General features: G+C 34.3%; 1 protein-coding gene across 1 annotated transcript; it reads right to left on the bottom strand.

Annotated features, from left to right (window-relative positions):
• Window positions 1–4,334: 4,334 nt before the first annotated feature.
• Window positions 4,335–8,715, bottom strand: LOC128209871 (uncharacterized). Its single transcript, XM_052914127.1, has 2 exons — window positions 8,279–8,715; window positions 4,335–7,600 (listed from the first exon to the last, which is right to left on the bottom strand). Exons 1-2 carry the CDS (start codon window positions 8,627–8,629, stop codon window positions 7,124–7,126), a joined length of 828 nt encoding a protein of 275 aa, XP_052770087.1. The 5' UTR covers window positions 8,630–8,715; the 3' UTR covers window positions 4,335–7,123.
• Between the last annotated feature and the right edge of the window lie 2,175 nt (window positions 8,716–10,890).

Genomic DNA, 10,890 nt, shown 5'->3' with positions numbered 1-10,890 from the left:
TCCCGATTGAATGACCAAATCGTCAAAACTACACTCGCAAGATAGTCGCTATGACAAAATGAAACTACTCTTAAAGATTTGTAACTGACCGTTCGATGCCACCGTTGAGGTAGTAAAAAAATGAATTTTTTAAATGATTTTATTTAGTTTATTTGCATTAGTATATAATACCATATTTCAACAAATAAGGTCTAATACTATCTGTCTTACCTATGTAGCTCCTTCTGGCATTCAACACAACATGAATGCCCATGGTCTCTACAAAACACCATCATTTCCTCGCCAGGATGCAGTTTACATGTGCTTTTAACTTTTCCCCAAAAATCTCTCTTTTCTGTTCCTAGAATGGGGTGTCTTCGGTAAAAGCGGTCATGTTGCTTTATACACAGGCCACAGAATTGGCGGGTGCAGTTTTGACAGAAGTAAACGGCCTCCGAGTTCAACCCGTGCTCCTGACATTCTGTGCAAGGATAGTCGTATTCAAAATCCCCGGCATGTAACACTGATGCACGCAATCCTGTGGCCATTTTTGTTTGGTGATATCTCTGTTTATAGTTTTGGGGTATATCAGATAAAAGCAGATAAATAGAGTTTAAATAAAACATTTATCAGTATTTTCAGATCAATAATTCATGTGCTATCGGTTTTCAAATACCATATTTATAGCAAGAATGGAAAGTGCAATTTTATTTCTAAAAGGTTGGTGGATGAATTTAAATAAGAATAGCATATATCCTAAATATGCCTTATTTGTAAATTAATTTATATGAAGACATACTATATATCTTCTTAAGTGAGAGATTTAGAAAATATTACACGCTTAAAAGGAAACGTTACACATCATTTGAAATAGAGTTTGGGTGGCGATATACGACACAGGAAGTATTCTAAAGAAAACTAGAAACGCAATATATACTTTCAATGGCATCTACTGTATACGTTACACCTAAGAGAGTCTAAGAGAATATGTTTATATTCTTAGCAACGAACATATACACATTTTGACATATTAAATGATATTTGATTATTAACTATCTTATCCATTTTAAGAAAATGTAAGGCAAAAACACACAATTCTTTAATTATAAACCAAACGCGGACAATGAGATTAAGCTTTTAATTTGAACCAAGAGTTTAAGAGGCATTGAAAGCGAACCAGGAAAGTTAGTGCACAATAAGAGTTTTCAAAAAATACCAGCCAGGAAAATAAGATGCTTTGATAGCTGATAGTTTTATAAGAGGCTTTGGAGGTGGACATGAAGGGTGGGGGGCTTTAAAAGCAGATCAGGAGAATTATATTAGCTATGCTAGTTGACTAGGGCATACAAACCAGACCAGAAGAGTTAAGGGAATTGAAACCAGACCAGGAGAGTTAAGAGCAGTGAAACCAGACCAGGAAAATTAAGGGCATTGAAAACAGACCGGGAGAGTAAGGTGCTTTAAAAGTGAAACAGGTGAGTAATAGACTTTGAAAATGGCCCAGGAGAATAAACATTTGGAAGTGGACCAGAAGAGTAGGAGGCTTTGAAAGCGGAGCAGGAGATTAAGACGCAGCAGAGTAAGAGTCGTTAAAAGTAGACAAGGGGTCCCAGAGGCTTTGCAATTGGACCAGTGGTGTAAATGATATTGGAAGCGGAACTAGACTTGGAGAGGTTAGGAGCTGTTATCCATACTTTCAATATTACTGAATTTAATCACGCTTTACCATAATTCATACTTCATTTCAGTCCAGTTCTTAACTCAAAACGTCTCGACATTGGACTGAAGTATTGATGTTACTGTGCACAATCCATTCCTTAGCTTTATTAAAGCATAACTATTCGCTTTAAAAATACTTAAAAATTTTTTTGCCAATTTGCGTTTCCTTCTTTACATGGAGCATAAATCGTTTATATCGATAGCCTTGCTTGAAGATATGTTAACCATTATAAATATGGTATTTCAGAAAGGAATGAGATAAAAGAAAACTTTAAACTTTGAGATAAAAAAAAACAAAATCGTACAAAATTCCTGTTAAAACGTGTTAAACTCAGTGGCGGCCCCAGAACTTCCTAAATGGGGGGCACAACTTATTATAATGGGGGGACACAACTTATTATTACCATATAAAACTTTTTTGGAATGATTATGTTAATCATATAATGACATGGAATGAACATTTGTTGTTGCTGTCAATGATGTTTGGCAGATCGATTGAATTAAAACAATAGCATTAACTGATCTAAGATAAACCTTTCACACAAAAATATCTCATGCCGGTGAGAAGAATCGAACCAGAGTCGCCGGATTAGTCGCCGGAAGTAAAAACAACTTGACAACAAATACCAGAAAGGGTTTCAAATAAATCATTCTGTATTAATTACAAAGGCTCAAGCATGATTCCAAGAACTGGACGATAGTAAAGGCCGAAATGGAAAGTTTCAAGGCGGCAACATTTAGAATTTAAACTTTTGTTAAATGTACGTACGTCATGCACACACATACCTTGTTGACCAACAATGACATTATTAAAAGTAATGAGGAACATAAACTTTGCCCATGTTAACAGTTTAAAACTACTTATATTTCTGGTGTAAGATATAAACATTTGTTTAGTTAATAGAGATACACAGCATGAAGTACAATGTGCATATGTAAAAAGAGATACACAGCATGGAGTACAATGTGCATATGTAAATAGAGATACACAGCATGAAGTACAATGTGCATATGTAAATAGATATACACAGCATGATGTACATTGTGCATATGCAAATAGAGATACACAGCATGGAATACAATGTGCATATTTAAACAGAGATACACAGCATGGAGTACAATGTGCATATGTAAATAGAGATACACAGCAAGAAGTACAATGTGCATATGTAAATAGAGATGCACAGCATGAAGTACAATGTGCATATGTAAATAGAGATACACAGCATGAAGTACAATGTGCATATGTAAATAGAGATACACAGCATGGAGTACAATGTGCATAGATGTATATAGAGATAGACAGCATGGAGTACAATGTACATATGTCAAAAATGTATACGATATGGAGTACAATGAAATCAGTAAACTAACCCGTATAACTGCAGCCATGATTGTTTACTTTTAATCAGTTGTCTGCCCCCCACCCCCACCCGGTAGATTCGCCACTGAAACTATTATGAAACTTCATATTTCAAAACATTTTTTTTTAACATGACCTTTTTTCCTATCCTATATCCTATTTGTCGTGACCAGTCTATGCTAAATGCAGCACCAGAAAGACAGCCGCTGTTAAAGTGTATTAAATGAATAGAAAACGTCCAGTTCTTTTCTACGTTCTTAAACTGTACAGCTAGTACCTTAGTACTGAGGGCTCGTATTTTCGATTCACGTTTTGTAAGCTTTTTGCTATTTAGCTTGTTTCTGAATTTTTTCAACATAAGTATTGTACATTTGTTTAGTAATTTGGACTCGTACTTTCTTTTTTCATTGTACAAAACTGTAGAAATTAGGGCTTGTAGTTAATTTATACAATGTAAAGAACTGTATATCTGAGGGCTCGCACTTTTCCTTTACATTAGTCAGTATTGTAATTCTAAGGGCTCGTACTTTTCTTTACATTGGCCAAAACTTTAGTACTGAGGGCTCGTCCTTTTTTTCTCTTTACAATTACCTATTGAAGTTGTTTTTCCATGTACACACTACTGCAGTTCGTACTTTCTTCTTCGATGGAAAAGTACTGAGGGATCGAATTTTGGTATCTGTTCGACTGTCCGTCCGTCCGTCCCCATGGTTTCCTTTCACTGAGGGTTCGTCCTTTCTTTTAACATTTTACATTACTGGGGTTAGTATATTCTTTTTATATTATAAGGTTTTGTAGTATTTAAGGCTCTTACTTTCTTTTAACATTGTACAGTGATGAAGTACTAAGGGATTGAACTTCTATTGTACCTTGTACAATAATGTAGTACTTAGAGCTCGTACTTTCTTTTTTCCATTAAACATTATTTAAATACTGAGGACTCGTACTTTTTTGTTTTATCTTTACTGCTACAGTACTTAGAGTTTTTACTTTCTTTCTCCATTGTAAAGTACTGAATACGGAAGAACATTCGTTTAACATTCTACAGAACCGTTGTACTGAGTTCTTTTACTTTCTTTGTTCCTCCGAAAGGTGGCATAAAGTGATGCCCAATTTTCATTGTTTGCCTATATTAGGTTTGTTTCTTTACACGTTGCTTATATAGAATACATTTATCAGTAGTTGCATACGTTTTTCGTTTTAATGTTGCTTGCCTAACATTATGTAAACACAGGGACCATGTTGTCAAGGGAAGGAGTCCAACACGTCAACAGTATCGTCACACTTTTATTTATATCTTCTATCGTTAATATTTGTTATCCAATCTTTATCAAACTTTGTTATATCCATAACCAGATCGCATATTCAAGCCCATTGTTTAATTAAATGACCGTTAACTTGTACATTTGTCCGTTTTCACTTTGCATGCTCTCTTTCTCATGCACCTCTTATCAAGACTAGAAAAACAAGGTCACACTGTTTATTGGTATCATTAAAGTAGACCTGGTGGGAAAAAAAGACAATTGTTGGTCGCCAACCCACGATCGCCGGATCAGAAGCAAGGCGCCTTACCAAATGACCTTGTCTTAACAAACACTGAGTTTGATCGCTCCCTAACTTACTTATCTACAACATCTTTCTTTGATGCCTTTCTTAAAGCTTATTTGAGCTGACGATTAGTGTTTGGGCATGCATTACGTTATACCTATTATACATTTTGAATTTACAAAATTGCTTACGTCTCATTTGTTTAAACTGAGAAAGACAGCATGGAGTACAACGTACATGTCAAAATGTATACGATATGGAGTACAATGAACATGTGTAAATAGAGATACATAGCATGAAGTACAATGTGTATATGTCAATAAATATATAAAATGATATAGGTCAATAAATATACAGGATATGGAGTACAATGTATATGACAGTACAAATACACAACATAGAGTACAATAATGTACAGTAATGTAAACAAATATACCCAACAAAGAGTCTAATGTACATTAGTCAATAAATATACCAAACAAAGAGTCCAATAAACATATGTCAACAAATATACCAAACAAAGAGTCTAATGTACATTAGTCAATAAATATACCAAACAAAGAGTCCAATAACAACAAATATACCAAACAAAGAGTCTAATGTACATTAGTCAATAAATATACACAATATGAGGTCCAATAAACATATGTCAATAAATATACCCGACAAAGAGTCCATAAAAACATATGTCAATAAATATACCCGACATGGTGTACAATAGTATAACCAAGAGATAATTAAGTAGTAATACGTATACTAGTGGTATTTTTTAAACATTAAAAAATAATGTGTTGTATTTATTTACTAACGCTTTCCGAAAAAAATATAATTTTCGGCAGCTTTCTAGACAATTGGAAATCTAGATTAAAGGCATTGATGCACAAATCAGCTGTTCATGTGACAAAAAAAAATCAAAACTATAAAACTGTAAGACTTCATATGTATTTCAAAGTTAAATTCAAATAGAGGTCAAATAACTTTTAAAAAAGGGTTGGTTGATGCAGATGTACCGAAAGATATCTTGAATGCAAAATATTGAATCTAAAAATAATGGCAAAAGGCTAATAAACTTCAATCATTTAAAGAGAAATTTAAACAGCACAATGATAATGTTTCTACCAAAGCGTTTTTTTTTCTGTAGTCCAATCAAAAGAAATCTTCCTCAGAAATGTGTTCATTTCTATAATTCTCCCTCTATCTTGACCACATACGCTGGTGTTCTTGCCCTTAAAATTACTGTTTTGTTTTATAATAAACATTCATTATTAAATGCAAATATTGACGCTAGTAGCTTTATTGTGATGATGATGTCATTTAATATTCTTGATCTTTGAAATTTGAGTAAGAAATGCAATCATTTTTTTGTAATTAACATACATTATTTAATGCAAATTGACACTTGTAGCTTTATTGTGATTACGGTGTCATTTGATATTTTTGATCTTTCAAATTCGAGATTTGAAATGCAATCGAAATTGTTTTAGAGAAGTTTCGAAATCATTTGATGAGTTTTTGCTATTAGTATCACATATCACTAAACAGCTGATAACAGATGATAAGCAGATGACAAATGAATTGAATACTATATAGTTTATCACTAAACAGCTGAGAACAGATGACAAGCAGATGACAAATGAATTGGTTACTATATAGTTTATCACTAAACAGCTGATAACATATGATAAGAAAATGACAAATGAATTAAATACTATATAGTTTATCACTAAACAGCTGTAAACAGATAATAAGCAGATGACAAATAAATTGAAAACTATATAGTTTATGACTAAACATCTGATAACAGATGATCAGCAGATGACAAATAAATTGAATACTATATTGTTTATCACTAAACGGCTAATAACAGATGATAAGCAGATGACAAAAAAATTGAATACTATATAGTTTATCACTTAAAAGCTGATAATAGATGATAAGCAGATGACAAATGAATTGAATACTATATAGTTTATCACTAAACAACTGGTAACAGATGCTAAGCAGATGACAAATGAATTGATTTGTTTATATTTTATCACTAAACAACTGATAACATATGATAAGAAAATGACAAATAAATTGAAAACTATATAGTTTATCACTAAACAACTGATAACAGATGATAAGCATATGACAAATGTATTGAATACTATATAGTTTATCACTAAACAGCTGATAACATATGATTAGAAAATGACAAATGAATTGAATACTATATATCTAATCACTAAACAGCTGATAACAGATGTGCGCAGATGACAAATGAATTGAATACTATATAGTTTATCACTTAACAGCTGATAACAGATAATAAGCAAATGACAAATGAATTGAATACTATATAGTTTATCACTAAACAGCTGATAACAGATGATAAGCAGATGACAAAAAAATTGAATACTTTATAGTTTATCAGTTTACCAAATTCCTTTGATCAATGATTCTTTCTTGTATTTAAATCAGTTTAGTTTACTGTTAGTTCTATGATAATTTAATGGTAATAGGATTTCTTTTTCATTTAAGTTTCAACACCAAAAGATCATCAGTATTGTTTTGCCCTAAAAGAAGGGATGATGTCCTACTGTTAAAGTGCATTGATTGTGGGCAAGACACATCATTCTTCTTGTTGGCCAGTGTAGCCAACTTTTGATTGCCCTGACTGTCCACCTGTAAGATGGTGTCGGAAATATAGCCACACACAAACACCTGTCCACTAGGGGACACACACACACCTGTGGGGCGATCAAGGTCATTATCAACCAGTGTAGCGATCACTTCGCCCTGCATGTCCACCGTAATCAGTTTGTTTTCATTATAATTCGTGATGTAAAGTCTGGAAGGGCTCACTGCAACTCTATACCAACCCAATCCATCTATTTTGTAGATCTCCCTTACCCTCTGACCAGCCAGTGTGTACTGGTTCACTGTATCATCAGACGATATTATGAGGTGCATTGCCATGTATGACACATGGTTGCAGTCATGGGTCAGCTGAAATAGAACACATGATTACTTCCATATGATACTTATACATTATAACAATATAAAATGTATTTATGATATATCTATTGCTTGCAATTAAGGTCCAGCTGAAATAAAACACAGGTTTACCTCCATGTGATAATAATATAAAGTAACAAAATATACAGTATCAATGAAAGTCGCGAGAAAAAAAAGCCTGATAAAAAATCAATTCGACAGACAGTACTACTACTACTACTACTACTACTACTACCACTACCACTACCACTACCACTACCACTACTACTACTACTACTACTACTACTACTACTACTACTACTACTACTGCTACTACTCCTTCTCCGTATTGTACGATTCACAGGTTCCATGTTCAACTTATGATATAAACCGAAACGCGTGAAAAAAGTTAATAAAAATTTGGATCGATAAACGCTCTTAAGTTAAAGTGACCATAATCCTCTTTAATAACCATAATCAATTCTCGTTTGTTTCGTCTGATAACAATGCCTTTATCATTTACATATTTGTAATAATGAAGGCCTATAATAAATACGTTGTACCAAACGCATGAATACGGGATATAGTTTGACTCGTACACAGCTGAAACGGCTCGTCCATATATCTCCGTATTGTACAGTGCAATGCTAAATAACCTACAATGATAAAAAGATCAAATAAAAGTAATACTTCAATTTCCCGCTCCATCTTGAGAAGTTTTCTGTCTTCTACATCGAAAAACAGTATCTTCTTTTCAGAAGTGCATACAGCCACCTGGTTGTCGGACACAACACAGATGCCCAATGGCATCTCTGGTACGCGAACATGGTCCACAACCTTGTAGTCCGTTGACAGCAGGTTGAGCTTTCCAATCCCACTGTTAATTAAAATGATATCTCCTTTTGGCAGTACTGTTATACCATATATATGGCATGAACGTTCATCCTTTCCTATTTTTACTTCAACGCGTTTACTTTCTATCACTGTAAATAGCCTATTGATCTCTAGATCAGATACCACTGGAGATAATCCTGCAGCCATTTCTGTTTGTTTATATCAACGGTTAATAACTTTTGACTAAATCAGACTAGATCACAACGCACTCGGTGTATACCTTCCTATCTATATAAATCGGTACAGTGTTGTGCAATATACCTGTCTGGGATGTCACGTAGACATGTAATAACAAGGAAGATAAATGTATATTGTTTACAAGCAGACGATATATTTATACATTTTAAATCTTGAATAGACGACAGTATTTTCGGCTAAAAATAAAAAAAATGCTTCAGTAAACGTCTGTTTGTATGCAAGACAAAACGAAGATGAGGTAACATATTATATTTACAAAATATATGTATTTTATAGACACAATTCATTCTATATAACATTTCAACAGATTGAGTATGCATGTCAATGTACAGCATTTATATGTTAACACGTTTATAACACTCATTTAATTTAACAAATCTCCGGTAACTCAACAGACGTTTATTCAAATTTATTAACCCAAAAGTTAAACTTTTTCAACATTCCACAGCTGGTTAGGATCAAAGTTTCTTTTTTGTACTCACTCCCATAAAATGTGCTCCTTTGTTATCTTCTTCATGTAAATCTGCTTTACCTCTGCCAGACTATTGAAATGTCTGCAAACGCATCTGCGACCCCGGCCCCTTTCCGTCTTAAAGTGCGTAACCACACGTACTTGGAGATTGAGTCTATATCAGCAAAATGTACTTGTAACCGTCGTTCCGTTTTTCAAGCTTGACCAAGTCTATGAGATGAGATAAATTGCAACACTTTTAACAGTTTCTTGGGTCCTGCAAAACTTGCAGCGTATGACAGATCGAAGTAGATAGTCTTTATATAATCCTTCCAATGAACCATGTCTGCACCCGTCTATATCATATATGCAAATGAAATTATATGTTGTAAGTTATATGTTATATGGGATCAATAAAGTCATCTTCAAGGTCCGCCGGGATTCTTTGAACAAATTCTACTCTCGGTAGCACAGTCCTTTTGATTTTTCAATACATCGGCTGCCATCTCGAGTAAATCCAAACAATTCTCTGCACACTATGCTGAACTCTAGTGCTACGATATTGTAGTAAAATATTTACAAATGTTGTCTTCCCACATGCTGAAATAAAATAGTGACATTGTGTAAGTAAAACTATTCAAATGCATTACTTCACTTACAATAGTGGATATCATTATTTAAGATCAATACCTGTGGGTCCCGAAATCATCATCGTTAATGAATGATGAAATGCCATATCCGAGGAACTCCGATTATTCCCTGGTGGTGGTGTCGTTATTTGTATTGTCGGTGGTAGAGATGGTGGTGGTGATGGTGATGGTGTTTATGATGGTTGTGTTCTTTGTATTGTCGGTTGTGTTGGTAGTGGGGGTGGTGTTTGTGTTGTCGGTAGTGGGGGTGTTGTTTGTGTTGTCGGTGGTGGGTGTGGTGTTTGTGTTGTCGGTGGTGGTGGTGGGTGTGGTGTTTGTGTTTTCGGTGGTGGTAGTACTGGTTGTGTTGAAGACTGTGAATACTATTCACTGATTTGCGGATACGCTTGAATTGTTTCTCTGTGTTTGCTTTTCTGATGTCTTAACATCTCTCATCGTAAAATATTGGCGACAATCTGCACATCGAGTAGAGTACATGTTGCTCTGTCTCCTGCTAGCCCTCAAATGAGTAACAGTAACTTAAAACAGGTTATATAAAAATATTTCTGCAATCAGGTCCAACAAGACGTTACAGACACATACACCAATCAAAATGGTTTGTTGTACCACAATTTACCAATTGGTATACCTCTTAATTCACCAGTCAAATTCATCACAGGCAAACCAATCACAAACGCCTTTTTACTGTTCCAAAATACAAAACAAGCTCATTGTGCATTATTTGTCTTTTCAATTCCAGACTTCAAGAAATAAACATGGATTACCAGTGCGAAGTGTGTTGTGCAAGTTTTTTTTTAAAAACTGAGTCAGTTCAAGCAGCATTTGAGAACTGCAGACTATTGGCCTTGCTTCATTTGTAAGACCTGCGAAAAATCATTTACAAGACAACCTGGAAAGACACATGAGGAAGAACAATGACGAAAACATCATTGCCCGGAGTGTCTTAAAGCATTTATAAGCCGAGATGCACTTGATCACAACTTCCAGCAACACCATATTCAGACAGGAGCTGGCGTACGAAGACCCAATGACGACAGTGATTATAATAACAGCATCAACAAACAGAGACTCGAAACTTAGATTAGGGCTCATCTGACATTCAATCAGCA

Source organism: Mya arenaria, chromosome 11 (genome assembly GCF_026914265.1).
Source record: "Mya arenaria isolate MELC-2E11 chromosome 11, ASM2691426v1".
NCBI lineage: Eukaryota > Metazoa > Mollusca > Bivalvia > Myida > Myidae > Mya > Mya arenaria.
The sequence above is the reverse complement of the archived record's forward strand: the minus strand, read 5'-3'. Positions and strand labels throughout refer to the sequence as shown.

Coding starts and splice junctions, on each gene's coding strand:
- LOC128209871 (XM_052914127.1), bottom strand. CDS start 8,629: ATGGCTGCAGGATTATCTCCAGTGGTATCTGATCTAGAGATCAATAGG. Junction 7,601..8,278: donor AGATGGAGCGGGAAATTGAA/GTATTACTTTTA, acceptor GTTCTATTTCAG/CTGACCCATGACTGCAACCA.